This window comes from Plectropomus leopardus, chromosome 13 (genome assembly GCF_008729295.1).
Source record: "Plectropomus leopardus isolate mb chromosome 13, YSFRI_Pleo_2.0, whole genome shotgun sequence".
Taxonomy (NCBI): Eukaryota; Metazoa; Chordata; class Actinopteri; order Perciformes; family Serranidae; genus Plectropomus; species Plectropomus leopardus.
The window spans coordinates 13897402-13913146 of NC_056475.1; the positions used below are offsets into that span (position 1 = coordinate 13897402).

Sequence of the window (15745 nt, forward strand, 5' to 3'; positions counted from 1 at the left end):
ACCTTGTTGTGAGCAGTTTCATCTATTAACTATTTTCTTGCTACTGAACTACCCCTGCTAACCATATCACCACGCAGAAGGAAGCATACATCAACTCATGGCCGAGAGGCTCGTGCTTGTGACAGGATGGAAACATTAATGGCGCCCTCCTTGGCTGGACTGTAACATTAGCTAGCTCAGTGGTGCTAGGTGAGCTAGAAGTAGATGCACACTTCCTTCTGTGCAGTTATGGTTATGGCTGGCCGAAGTAAGTTGGTGGAAAGAAAATAGTTCCTATATGGAACTACAAGGTCTGTTGATTATCTTGAGTAACCAGGTCACGATGTCTGGAAAGAGACATTGCCATTAAGTTTTCAAATGTATTTTTATTTATTTATTTTTTAGCACTTTGAGCACCACAAGCCAAGTGCCATCTTGTTACATTATATTGGAGAGAGTGCAGACATCTATACGGCCGATATCTCTGACACTCAGCAACTCACACCAAAACAATTTAAATATGTATTTTTGATTGTGATGTGACCTCTCCCTTTAATGTATGTTTGAAAATGCTCATCTTAAATAAGCCTGCTGTGGTAAAACAGTGGTTAAACTTTGTTTAAGATGTCTTACTGCTCTCCTGATAGCACAATCAGAAACAAGCACTTGCTGTGGCCACAATATAAGACACGCTACACACACACACACACACACACACACACACACACACACACACACACACAGATACTTAACAGCACATCACAATTTACTGGTTGGTAATTTCAGACAGAAGTCCCCTGGGAAGCTGTGAATGTCCTTAATGTCAGAGATAAATAATGTGACAGCCCAGATGAATAACATATTCTAAGGCTTTCACTTTTGTCTCTTCCACTGAAAACAATACTTTCCTGTAAGGCATCAAAAACTCCCACTGATGACCCTCCTTTAGACAAGGAGACCCTGCCACAGCAAAGACCGAGAGACACAAAGATCGGTCCTGAACTACCACAACACCATATGTGACAAATGGACGCTCACAAGTCTGAGCTACAATATGCTCATTGTCTGTCTGATTCAGTCACGGTCTCTGTGCTTACAGCATGTGTGTGCGCGCACACACACATGCACACCTCCTTTTCAGTCTGTGCTCAAAAACCTGTTGGCCTGCCAGCACTGGAAAACTTGGAAAAGATCATCTGCTAGAGTTCATCATGCCTTGAATGTCCGTTTGGCAGCTCGTACGGTTGGAGAACAATCAAGATACTATTTCAAAACCATTCCAGTGCACAGTGGGTTGCATTATCTCATTCATAATCATGTGAACGATAGTGTACATGCAATTTACGGAGCGAGTGTTGTGTCAGTTTCCATGGATTCTGTTTATGATATAAACAGACTGAGAGGACTTGGGTCTCACACCCAGAGAACTGTAAGTTATGACCCCAGATGTGAATTATCTTCTCTGGGGGCTGATGCAGTAAGTAGCAAACAACCATAATCCAAAGCAGTAGATCCCAAACTACAAACCGAGCAATGTGCAGCTGAGTCACCACCAGCAGCCACCTTGTTTATCAAGGAGGCTGCTAAAAGGGCCTGTGTTGAGTCTTCAGTGTTTACTGCAGCTGGTATCTCATTCTGTGTTACTAAACGGATCAACTCAAGGATCTGATTGGGTTTAAAGGGTCTGAAAAGGATCTTGTTCATAATCAGATGAAATATGGACACTTAATATAACCTAAATATAACATCAGCAGTTTTCTTTTCAAATATTATAACTGGCTACCACTAAAGATCAAAGCCTATAGAGTTGCGAAGTGAGAGGAGCTATTTCAGATGCCTCTGGTTCTGTAAGTATAAGTCCCACTAATTTTCCCATGGATAACATTACCTGCATGTTTGGGCACTTCCAAGGCTTAAATGGGCATAACACTCTCACAAAAGATTACCAATTGTGTTGGAAAAATTCTGATTCTTTGAGAAAAAGTCAAAGATAAAATCTCTAGGGGGAGAACTTAACTACAGCTCCCAAGGGATATTTCTGCAATTATCATCCAATCACAATCTTAAAATTCTGCCACTTGTATGGTTAGTGTGGCTATAGGTGAAAACTTAAGTTTACAAAGTTGAGAAAACAGATTAGCACCTGCAGCTTAAATCAGTTTACTTTTGGACTGTGGGCCAATTCTCGATTAATTCAGAAACTATGGTGTTGTGTTTTACTCACAAATTTGTTCAGAAATGTCTGAGGTTGCTATCACTCTGATGTGAGCTTCTGACTGGCCTCTTGTCCACAGCAATGCTGGCTGAGGGTAATGGGTTTTTCTAGTATTTTGAGATATCAGCAATGCCAAACTAATGGACAAGACGTGCTTTCCCATAAACAAAGTTGAAATTATTGATTAATGATTAATTGCTGATTAAAACGTTTGGTCATTAGGGCTGTTGCGTTGAAGAAATCTCATCTGTGATGATTAAGGGTGGCTCTACAGTCATTTTTGTTGGTCAATTTGTCAAGCTATTTGTATGCCCCTCTTCCGCTGTGATTGGACAGCTCTACATCCATGGGACAGCTGGGTGAAAAGTTACAGTGAAGAGCAGCTGCAGAATTTTACCCAAAGTTTTTTTTTTTTTTTTTTTAGCTCACAACAACCATAAAACCAACCAACCAGGAAAAAAACACCAAATGTGCAGCACTCAGCAAAGAATAGAAGCTCAGTATCTCGTCATGCTGCTGGCAATTGTAGCTGAGTGTAAATATAAGGGGTACCCACGAAAGAAAAAGAAAAATCATGAACATAGTGGCAGTAAAGGTTTCCCTCCATCCCCTGCAGCTGGCTTTACTGCGGTTATCGCGACAGCCCAGTCACAACATAAACCCATCATTATCCAGGAGAGTCACATATTTCTATGTTAAGTAGCTCTAAGAATATCAGTTAAAGAAACATTTTTTAATAGGAATGGGAGTGTGTTATTTGACCAGATGTATGAGGCCTGCTCTCACCACTAGGCAAAAGACAGACAATCATATAAAATGGAGGTCAAAGAGCCAACCAAAGACTTCAGCATCTAACTTCACCGACTAGTTCTCTCTCTCATTTGTGGTCTGGTGAGTCATTTTAAGACTAATTTTTCAGCCAAGACCTGACCAAAATCCAAGCCCTGAAACTCTGAGTTGGCTGCAAGCGAAACTCAAGCAGATGAGGTCTGACAGCATCCTATGTGGGTGTGAACTGAAATCTAAAGAAACCCTTGTTACTTGTGCTTGGGTAAATCCAGAGTAAACAGTGGTTACCTGTGAGTCAGGCTCCATGTAAGGGCTTGTCTTGCCATCTTCACTGACTGTTGGCGACCACACTCTGTCTCCTGATCCCGACCTGAAAGATAATACCCATGAGAGAGAGAAAGAGATAGAGAGTCAGATAAATCTTGAGCCATCGAACACCCAAAGCATTGAAGCATGCAGTCATTTGTGCTGAGAAGTATAAATTTTTCTTTGCTGACAGGTTTTCCACAGAAGATCCAGAGTATATAGTGTAATTATTTCTGAGTAAAACTAAGAAAAAAAAAGTGAAATCAAAGACACTATTCACGTAAATCCTTTTAGAATTACTGTAAGCTGGGAAAGATGACGACTTTAGTGTCACATGATACCCCTTTAACTGCTGACCCCTTTATGTGCCAAAACACTCACATAGCTGCAGTTAATCATACACTGTACTGGTGCTTTTGTGAGTACATGTATTGGTGTGTATGTGAGGACATGGATTTGTACATTTGGCAGGTATTCACATTAGGAATGGACTACAGATACGTTCCAGCGTCCCCCCACTGGTATGAAGATAAAGTCATCAACACATCATAACTCCACTCTATGAACTACCCAATTTTGGAAAAATCCACTGCATTTTGGGCCACGGGTGTTTCAAAAGGAGTGATAACTGAATTACTGGTATCTAAAGGCTTTCTCCCTCTTCTGTTCAGATTAGCGGTAATTGGCTCCAGTTGCATTTCCTCACCAAAAAAGAACATGACTTACTGACTGGCAGCAATGATAAAATACATTTACTGATAAATGGGCCCGGTGTGCATGCATAAGCAGAGGTCAACATTATTTATCTCCAGAGAGTTAAATGCTTTGATGACATTGATGGTGTTATTCCTCAAGCTGATAAAACAATCTGATTACTTTCCTATGGCATCACTCAATGGTTCACTTGCCTCTTTTACTCGCAAGTTATTTGTGGAAGTGGCGGCAGTTTGCACGTCATATAAATAAGAAAAAAGATCTAAAGGGAGGTCTTTGGTTCTTCCAGTTGGGAGGTTTTCGTTGCCATAGCTTTGGCTGTTTAGTGGGAAAGCATCCAACTTCCCAAAGGGTAACACCAGGACATCATGTGGAGTAACTAAAGGACACCGCATGCCTTTGTGTGTCTCATCACCCATCCACCCTCTATTCTTTCACACCTCCCTCCACAGAGACATGAAAACTATTAACTGCTAGTGTGTGCACATGGATTTGTCGCCCCCACAGCGAGGGAGAGTTGATGTCTAAAGAGGTGAGGTCATCACTGCAGCTGGCACAGCGTTGGCTGAGCTGAGGCAATGCTTCAGATATGGACCACGGAGGTGTTGCTATCAAGGACGCTCTTATGAGGCGGCAAGTGGCTGTTGGGCTGCGTAGGATGAAGCCCCCCTCCTTCATCAGAAAGTCTTCATGTTTTCAGATTGTTTGGTTTCGATGGTTACCGCACAAATAGCCTATTGAAACGAGTTAAAGTTCAGTTTAAAGTGGTCTATTTGAATTGACATTTTGGAAATGCGAGACAGAAACATGGAATTTAGCATCCGTCCATAATAATGGAGATGTGAATACCGAGGCGTGAGTGGAAACTGTGAGAGGCAGAGCAGCTTGGGATTTACAGCGTTACACTGTTGCACTCATTATACTGGAGGTCAGTCTGAAGAGGGATGTCAGTTGTGTACTTGAAATTTAAAATATATTCCACTTGGCTGTTGTTTTAGTTATAAACTTCATGCTCACAGATGTATTCTCACACTTAAAATATTGAGCAATGGACAAAATGTTAGGGAGTATTTAAATATAACGTAAGTAGCAGTGCAGCAGAACTAAACATTCTGCTGCTCACAGAGACAATGAACTCTTGTGTTGAATTCTGTTTGCCACATTAACTTGTCCTCCAGTATTGAGTCAATGTAAACAGGATCCTGCTGTTGCTGCGCATTCATCAACCTGTGGATCATTTCTGTAACTCTTATTAGCTCTACCTCTTCTTTTCTTCTTGGTTTAAGTTTTTTTGTCTGATCCAAGGTATCTCCCCCACCCGTAGTCTTGAAAGACCTTTTTACATTTGATGATATATTAACCAGATCAGCTGCAGACTGAGTGGCTTTATCCTGCTTTACTTTTACCTCCTCTGTCTAGCCACACTTTCTTAATAAAGATTCACAGTGATAAATAGGATAGTGGTGAATAGTTCCAGGCTCATTCTTTAAGTGCCGTCTTTGATTTTCACCCACCAGCTCCCCTTTGCTCTTAACTATAGGCTATACATCAGCACGATTGAACAGACAAATGGAAAGAAAGAGACAGAAAAGGAAAATTCAAAGAGGAGACATTTCTAAAATATAGAGGATCCACATTTTCTAATTTTGGTAACCAATATGTTCAAGGGACAAATATATTTTCAGCCTTGGGAATGTCTGCCTTTTCTTAAATATCATGACGCTGTTACTCAAGATAATCCAAAGACATTGTTTTGAGCAATTTCATGTGAGAATTATTTTCTCTCTACTGAACTACATCCTCCCACTGTAACCACTGTGTGTATCACTTAAGTAAGCAGGTCTTGAATTCTGTAAAGAAACATTGCCATCTTTTAAATATGATTTTGGGCGCTTTGAGCACCAAAAGCCGAGTGCCATCTAGTTTCATTATATTCAAGTGAAGGCAGACATCTATACAGCTGATATCGCCGACATTCGTCGATTAGATTGATAAATAACAGTACAGGTAAGAGGAAAAATGTGTATTTTTGATTTTGGGGTGAAATGTACCTTGTTGCTTGGTTTTTCAATTTGTTTTATAGTCCTTGATCATAAGGACTTGAAAAAGCACACATCAGCCACATAAGACTGAATATGGATGGGTAAAAGACAAAAGTAATTGGGGAAAAAAGAAGGACAACACATGCAGAAACACAGGAGAAAGAAGAAAGTCTCAGGTCATCAAGACGACTTTCCTATTCTTTCCTTTGGTCATATTTTCCTTTGCCTGACCTCCCCCTGCCAGGTTTAATTTCCTGATCGGGGGAGATCTGGTTTTTGGAGTGGTGGATGAGTTTACTTTGGCAGCACGGGATCACCGTGTTCGAGGAGGAGCATGAGAGACAGACGGCAGAAAAACCAAGTGCCCTCAAATTAAGATGCGGCTGATCACGGAACATTTCAGGGTTCACTGAAGAGTCTTGCCTTGTTGCCTCGCTCTGTCAAACCCATCAATAAAAGGACAGCTTTCAGCCCTATGCTATATCAGACACAAGTTCCTCTGTTATTTTGTTCAGTGCTTTTTCATTGGGGAGTAAATGGAGACAATCACCTATTAAATATGAGTTATGCATCTGCAGAGCTGAGGGTGGTCACTTGGAAAGATCTACATCTGAGTGATGACAAGATCAATGCAAGAGAGCAAAGGGGAGGGAGGTTTGTGCCCCCCCCCCCATCCTCCCTTACTCCAACACAGCCTCTCAGACTCCATTGATGTTGAGCTGAAACCACCACAAAAAAGAGACCTTGGGAGAGCATGAGAGGACTGATGTGATGAAGGGATGAAGGAGGAGAAGGCAGCGGTGCTGGGAGTGGAGAGGCGGTTGTGTGAGTTGGGTCCTTTGGAGGTTTCTTTTTGTCTCTGTCCCAGCTGGAGTCCTGTGTTCCTTTGGTCCCGTGCAGCCTTGTGGATAATTCCTCAGCCGTGAGTCACAGGTCCTTGAGTCAAAGCGAGGCAGCAGGGGCAAATCCTCCACAAATCCTCCATAGTCTGACTCTGTCTTTTCTCTGCCGCTTGCCTCTGATTCCTCTTGAATCCTCTGCTCTTGCTTTGATTTTGGCTGTCCAGATCAGGATCACATTTGTACTTCCCCCATCAAGACTCAGACATGCACCCAGACTACATGCATTACATCACCTAAACCTCTCATCCATGCATTAGCCCTCACTACTGCATGTCCTTGATCCAAATCCTAACCTACAAATAGTCTTTCAAACCAGTGTTTCCCAAATGGTCAAGTCACACAGATTTCTCATTTTTTCTTTTTATTTCACAAAATGTAGGCACACAAAGACATAAAACATAATGCAAGAATAAAGAGGGACAGCACATTAAGTGTATGGTGTTTGGTCCAGATGTAAGTGTACATCGATTGGTCAAGCATAACGAGCAGCGCCGGCAATCGCCATTTTAAAAAACTTGAAAGCTGTGAAAACAACAGATAATACAAACGACAGCGTGTAACAAAATAAAGAGGAGAAATCATGGATAAGAGGATCAACAGTGAAGTTCAGGCTTTACTAAGCATATAGGCAACTGAAAATAAACAGCCCGTTCTCATTATGAACTTGTCAAATAGTGCTGCTCTGTCAGTGCGCAACGTCAAAAGGCATCTTCCATGTGTGCATGAAACGCCATCACACAGCATCAGCTGAGAACATGGCCGGACAGAACTGGGCACGGTGTTATTATACACCAATGCCATGTCTGCCTGATACGGGCCACGATAACGCGTCTGGATGGAACCTGTCGCATGCACATGAAATGTGTCAGGAGAGCGTCAGGTGAATGCCATAATATAAGTTTTTTTCTACTCCTTTCTAACCATCTATGCTGTTGTTGCATGTGCTGTTGTTGCCTAAACACAACCACATGCCATGTCATCCCACCACGTGCATTTGTTGAGATCACAATAACATCACATCACAGAGTATAGACATAGAAAGATACCTAACTTGTAATAAATCCAGTGACAAAGCTGCAACATTTGACAAGTTGGGAAGAGAATGTGTTAAAATAAATTGTTGTGGTATTGCTATACCAGTCACTGGCCAGCTGACAGTCACTTCAGTGTTCCTATGATGATGATGATGAATGCAAACAGTAAAAAAGCCATTAAGCTTGTTCTCAGGGGAGCTTCCCCATGGGTAGTTCCTCTTAGGGAGTCCCCAGAACTGCTTTGTCCAACAACACCTTACATGTGCATTTATAAGTATGTTTCTGAGTTATTTGGGGTAAACTGACCCTTAAATTCTAAACCATCTGCAGCATAAATGGGCCTAATCCTACATTTTCCTTTCAACAGTGAGTAAAATTGAAATAAAGACAGCAGGGCGTCCGTACTTCACAAGAATGCCAGAACAAGACTCACAGTTAGAGTAGCACACACAGAGGTCAGGCGTCATGACTCATTTCTCAGCACATTTAACTTGCCACCCCAGCAGGACTCTTTCCGAACAGCCTGACCAGTGGTGAAGCACAAATCCAAACCACCATCATCTGTCTCTCAGGCCTGCATGACCACATAGCTTACTCCAATAAGCTCTGGCACAAGGAGGGAAACTGCAGGGAGGTGAATTCAGGGTGGAACAGAGATGGAGGACAGACAGAGATGAGGAGGAGATATAAAAAGAAGAAATAGTGGATGAGTGAAGTGGGAATTAGGTTTGGAGATGGCAGATTGGTGCACGGAGGTCAGGGATGATGAGGAGGTCAAAGGAAGAGGATGAAAAAAAAGAACAAGGAGAATATGGAGTGGTTTCCTCCACAGCTGGATCATGTATTCAAAGCCTCTGTTTAGATCTGAGGATATAAAAGCCAAGCAAGGCAGACATGACACACTCCAATATGGACCCAGTGTGTCTGTCCAGGTCCTCTGACACCACAGTGAACTTTAGACAGTGTGCGTGGCGGGGGTGGCGGCAATTTTTCCTCCTTAGGGAGACGACACAGCTCCATATGATCACTGATGCCAGGAACTAACAGAGACTAACAGAGGGTGTTTCACCTCACAGCGGAGCGCTGACAGGCCTGCACCAGTAGGGAGGCTTGATGGAAAATGGAAAGCTGTGGTGAACTAATAGCACTTTTTCTCCATTTCCTTGTCCTTCTTTATTTTCTCTTTAATATTTTCCTCACCAATTCATTTGTTTCCTTAATTCACTCATCTGTCTCCTCACTTAACTGCTGTACATGCCTTTATTAATAATGTATTGCATCAGATTTCTTCTTTGGTGATATAGATGGGGGGATAAATGAGTATCACCAAAGTTATTATAATTCATCTTGATGGAGACACAAATGTGTTTGCAAAATTTCATGCCAATCTATGCAATAGTTGTCAAGATATTTCACTTGAAACCACAAATGTCAGCCTCATAGTGGCGCTACAGTTAAATGTCATTTGAAATCATCATTAGGAATCACTGTCTGTAAATGATGTAAATCTAAATAAAAGTCTGTGATAATCCATTCAAGAGTTGTTGAGATATTTCACTCTGAACCAAAGTGGTGGACAGACCAAATGACTCTGCCATACCTAGAGCCATGCCACTGCTATAACCAAGTATTTACAACAATTATTATGTTTTGGAATTAGTCCCCCAAAACAAAAGAGCAGAAAATCAAACTCCAAAAGTACTGTGTTCTTTTTAGCCTCACTTTGCCTGAGTGTAATGCAGCTGCAACATGTGTTTTGATTAAGTATGTCATAAAACTCAACTTAATGTAGGAAGCTCAAACAGATTTCCTCAAAGATATTTTTAAAACAATCACTATCTGCAGTAAAAGTAAGACAATGCATTTAATCACAACAAAAAACGGATTCTGGGCAGTGTAGATTAATGACATCTAAATATATCTGAGCATATAAAGGTTACATTTTCTTTTCACGACAACATTCTTTGAGGAAAAAACAACTACAGCTGCTCAAATATTCCTGAAGCCTCTTTATTTCTTACTCAGTTTTCACAAGCTTCCCGTGGCACCTTACCAGAAACCCCCCCTCGATGCAGAGCACTCTTCAAAATGGAATTATGAAAAATTAGGGTTATGAAAGTAATAAATGTGGAGACATTACAAATAGACATTCTTGTGTTACACAAGGCCTCAAGCTCAGATGCATCCAGTGTACTGTAATTTTGGTTCACAGCAGACGTGTAGACTCATATATTTGTCCATCGGCAGCAACACTAAATTACAGGGTCTCCCGTTTCTCCCTCGATGACTCTGTGACTGTTTGGAGTGTTTTATGGCGTCTTTTAATGAGGGCTAAGAACTCTTGTCCTCTGAAATATTATTTTCTAGCGAGTCAGCTTGAGTTTTTCGAGTCACTCCCAATTTTTTTTCTGGACTCCAGAATCGATGGCTGCAATTAAATAATCCTCAATTATTCCTGTAGCCCACAAGGAGTTTTTCCAAAAAAACATATACTCCCATATTTCAAATATCCTTCAGTAAATAACACAAATACTCTCTCATTTTTAACATAAGAACACAACATCTCCATTATCTGGATATTTTTTTTCCATGTTTTGAAAATGTTGAAGCCTGCCAAACAGTTGCTTTGGATTGTGCCTTTTTGTATTTATGTATTTTATTATTTTCACTTTATTTTTGTGGTTAATTAGTGGAAGCCAAAACGGTGACCTCCTGTATCCTGTTGACAAAGTTTGCGCTTTTGTGCATTACTTTATTTTGTTTATCTGCTCTGCCATAGTGACTGTTGCTGTTTATTAAGACAACTTCCTGTGCAGCATTTTCCTGGGAAAAAAGCTACCTCACACTAGCTGGAGACCAAATGTAACAATGCAATCACCTACTTACAGATTGAAAAAATGCTTTGAAAAAGTTGGGTATGAGACTTAACCCCTACCGAGCCTTGATTTACATTTGACTTCAGAGAGTAAAATTTTGTCCTTTTTTTCTCATAATGTCTAGCAGCAAATATTCAAAGATTATGTGAAAAGTCAGCATGACGCATGTCCTCTCTTTCAAGGAGAGGAATTTCACTCTGAGCTTTAGTGTGTTGTCTGTGTAGGCTAACTGAATTTCCAGCAATGCAGAAAATGTTGGCTGTAAGACAGCTATCGGGGCAGAGAGGAGCCCATGTAGATTTCTCACTTGGTGTCTCTGATTCTCAGCTCCTCTACTTGTCTTGAACAACCAAAACTAATGCAGCAGGTTTACCTAGCATATAATATTTTGACGAAACATTGATATTTGATGGTCAAGATAAAAAAAATATATAAAAAAGGAAAATGGGAGAAAAATGATGCACAACAAAACTTTGATTTCCACTCGTATCAATGAAAAAATGGGTTTGAATCAGTCAGTGAGTGTGAATGTGACAGAGCTCAAAATATGCAGGTGAAAGATCCATGTGAAGCAAAACATCAGCATGTGTCATCACATTCATCACTCTAAATGGTCTCTAATTTTTACATTCTTTACTGTGTTCAACAACTTTGACTACTTAAGGGGAAATTGAAGCTGAATTTGCGTACATTAGAGTACAAGTGTTTAAGTGTGGGAGTGCCCTTTTTGTGCTGCAGCTGCCGAGGAGCTCCCTGGGTCTTTGTGCTGAATACTACTTCATGCATCCTTAAATAAATTTACTATCCCTATGTGGACAAACCACTTAACGCTCAGCCGCTCAGCTTGATATATGGATGGATGGTTTTGACTACACGCTGCGGGGAAAGGCAGGGCTGTTGCATGCTAGAGTGCAAACTATAAAACACAAACACAGTACAGAGAGAGGGAGAGGAGAAAAAGTGCTTCTGTGTCTGTATTTGGAGTTCCTGCATGTGTGAATCTTTGCTTATCTGACAGATCCGATTACTAGGAGAGTGATTCTCATTTCCACTGCATCTGCAAGTCATGCTCCAAACCATTACAGGAGAGGGACTGTGTTGTTTGCGGCCCTAAAAGGAGAGAGCTGAAGCACCATTTGGCAGCTGTCACTTGTAACTGAGGCTGAAACCACACAGTGTTCCTCATCTGAGAGGACAGGATTCAGAGGTCGCCAGATTCGCGCTGCACTTTCCAGCCCAAAGTAACCATCTAATAGAAATGTGGGAAGCAACTGACATTTCAGTTTTTCCTTGCTTTCACGCATCCCCCACCCCTTTCTCTCTGTCATTAACTGTTTAGATGGATGATTTCCGCTGACAAAAACATACTGCTCCTGTCCTACGCTAAAGGCCAAATCATCCATCCTCACATACTCGGCCTTAAAATGATGCTGAGGAGCTGAAGCTTATTTTCCACCTCATGAACTGGTAAAATGCACAATATCGACCTGTGAAGTCTGTCTGAAAAGGTCACTGTCTGACTCACTGTATGCACAAGCCTCATTGACTTTGACGGCGCTCTATAGGAGCACAGTCGATCATTTAAACAGTCGTAAACCTGTCATCTGTCCGTATGACTCGACTGTGCCAAGCTGAGCAGACCCACCAGAAATAGAAACAATATGTGTTCCTGGACAAGAGGCAGTAAATGACCTTAGTCAGTAAAAAATAACTCAAGTTTTTCAAGTCAGTTCACTTAATGAGCCCAAAAGCAAAAACCATGAGCGGCCCTGCTGCAGTGGTGACGACTGATTAGCAGGAGACTAATGTTTGCAACATTTCCTAATATCCAATTATTTTGAACGTCACAATTCCCATCAGTCATCCTCTGTGGAAAATGGGCTGAATATGGTGTGTGTCAGATATTCTGATGAAATAAGTGCTCATAAATTATAAATATGCAAGCAATTACAGGATACATACAGTAAACTACATTCTGATGATGTAGTAAACTAAATAAATCATGCAAGGTAGCTATATCCCACACAATGGGTAAGACTTTCGTGTGTTTGTGTGTGTGTTAATACCTTAACAACAAACAAGGTTGTTGCTTAATTCCAAAACATGTGATAATTACGAACACTGCATAGTCTAATCTACCAAAATGTAAACACACTGTAGGATGTGAAGGAATACCTAATCCGCAAAATGATCATTTGTTAATCGATTCGTCATGCCGTGTTACCTTGAACTTGTAAAGAATTTTTTTCTCATATGCATCCACGGAAAACAACAGACATATTGATTTAATGATTGATTGGGGTCCACGTTTAACAAAAGCAAAATATATCAAAACTTCCATTTACAAACTTTCACCCAACTCGTGCAGTACAATCCAAGACTCATTTATCAAGTTGTTAATCAGTGCTTCCCAAACATGTGCATTTCCACTATAAATCCTCACTGTTTAAAATGAAAAGAGACTGAACTGTGATACTTATCTAAAGCCAAATAGTAAAGTTTTATAGAGAAAATGCGTGTGTTTGGAAAGTCCTGAGTATACAACTGAATATATGAAACTTGGATTACACTGCAGAAGTTGTGTAAGAGTTTGTAAACGGAAGTTTTGATAAAGTTTTGCTGTTGTTTAACGTGGTCCCCTACCAAGCAATAAATCAATTTGTTTGTCATCCTCCACGGAGGTTTGTGAGAAAAGCGTTCTTTGTGAATTTAAGGTCACATCGCACGATTAACTTATTTACTAATGGTCATTTTTTTGGGTGAAGTCATCAGATGACCAATACTGTCTGGTAAGGACAGTGTTGTGTTTTCATACCTGCTGATGTTGAGTGTGAGCTGCTGAGTGCAGGTTTTGATCCTGTTCTGAGCCTCCATGTGTGTCATGAGCTCTGTGCTGTCACCATTGATAGCCAGGATGGTGTCACCTGGACACAGGTCACCTTGGGCCGCCTTGCTGCCTGGTGTTACCTAAAGAAAACAATCACACACACACACAGACAAGAAGAGAAAAGAAGGGGCTGTTAAAAGTGGTGTCAAACTGTCAGAGAGGAAGAAAGACAAAAAGAAAGAAGGGGAAAAAGTATTAGCGTGGGAGTGTCAGCACGGGGGCCAAATTCAACAAAAGCAGCTCTCCTTTGATTTATGTAATATTGCCTTAGGCAGCACTCTAGGTTTACATTTTCGAAAGCCAGCAACAACGACACTGGGAAGTGAGAGGCCACGCAGAGTTTTGGAGGTGGTGAAATATTCGGAAAGAACTGGAACATTTTTACACGCTTGGCCTTTTGAAATTCAGTAAAAAACTAACAACGTGCAATTTTATGATCACTCAGCAATTTCATCAGACTGACCTCAGTGGATAATTTAAAAGGAAGGAGTGAGGTACTTTGAAAAGAGTCAGTATCTTAACAATGATTCCTGTGCAGGGTTTGATTAACCCTTAAATACCCTTTGTTTTACATTTGACACACAGCCTTCCCTGACCTCCATGTCATCCAAATTAACAATACTGTCCTGAAAAACTTGTTTGAAATTCTGACCTCCCTGTACAAAATGATCTGTTGTGAATTCTAGGATAATCATGAAACTCATGAAACTTTACAATCACAAACAGGAGACTTTGGGTGGTTTCCTGAAAATGTCTTCTGGGGGAAATATTAAGTCCATCTTTGCCTGAATGAGGACAGAAATGTGTTTTTCCTTTTTTTGCAGACTGCAGTGCACTTAAAAGTTGGTAAAAGGTTCATGTTTGTGAAAGAAAGACAAAAACAGTTGAAGTGTTGCAATTACAATGAAAAATGTGTTTGTTTCTGAAAAAAAAAGACTTTTTGTGATCAATTAATTACCATAAAAACCTGATGTATCAAATATGATACAAACTGATCTCTATATGTGCAGTTATTTTTCAAAATATTCAAAAAGGTCCATAAAATCATTGATTTTTTTTTTTAATGTGAATCTTCTGGTTATCATTTCATGAATCAGGATTTACAGGGTTAATTTGCAAACATCTGCTCAATATGTTTCTAAAGCTTTTTCTGATTTGTCAAAAGTTTTAATCTTGTAAAACACATCACTTTGATTTTAAAGATTATCTTTCAGCCGCTGGACAGTGAGCAGGTTCCTCTCTGGGATCCTTCACTCCAGAAACACACCAGTCTGAAGACATTTGGGCCCCAAAAAGAGGCAGAGGGGATGAGGAAGGGAAGAGGAATGGGGGAGGTGGGTGTCCCATTGGGTATGTTTCACCTTCACAGACACACTTAGTAGCATATGATAACAATTTTCCATTATTACACACACACACACGCAGACACACAGACACACACACACACACACAAATGTCCCTGCTATTTCCAGGCCTGCCTCTGACTGGTCATATGGTTTAGGCTGACATAAATAAGAAGAAACTACCCATCAAATTCTCCATCATCCAACCAAGACATCCACAGTAAAACAGTCACTGTCATATGGCAGCAAGCTGCAGAGGAAAAATACTCTTTACTAGCTATGAAAACAAAAATGTAATGAAATGCGAACAATTGTCATTCTGTCTCCGGTCGTCTCTGTGTGCTCCATGTGCTGTCAGGCTACGACATGTATGAGTTTAGTTTGACTGTATTTTTCCAACCATTAAATGTGAGGAGACTTTCAGCAGCTGGTTGCAATCGCTGTAGTCACAATGTTTTAAAGCAATAATCGCAGACATTTTCATATTGCCTAAGTAAGAGTTGGATTTGCTTCTCTCACATTGAAAATCACAATAGTGATTTAATATTCATTAACTGTTCTAAACACATTGCCTTGAGTAAGACTTATCTGGCAGCAGCTGTTGGCAGCTGGGGACAGACTGAAAGTCAGAACGAGGAAAGAAAAAAGAACCTTCAAC

The 15745-nt window shown here is 40.7% G+C and overlaps 1 protein-coding gene across 1 annotated transcript in view; it reads right to left on the reverse strand.

Annotated features, from left to right (window-relative positions):
* pdlim4 (PDZ and LIM domain 4) overlaps positions 1-15745 on the reverse strand; it is a 54443-nt gene that overhangs the window by 28798 nt on the left and 9900 nt on the right. Inside the window, exons 2-3 of the mRNA XM_042498849.1 lie at positions 13673-13824; positions 3272-3353 (exon numbers count right to left, since the gene is read on the reverse strand). Of these exons, the coding sequence (XP_042354783.1) occupies positions 3272-3353; positions 13673-13824 (234 nt within the window). The remainder of the gene's footprint in view (positions 1-3271; positions 3354-13672; positions 13825-15745) is intronic.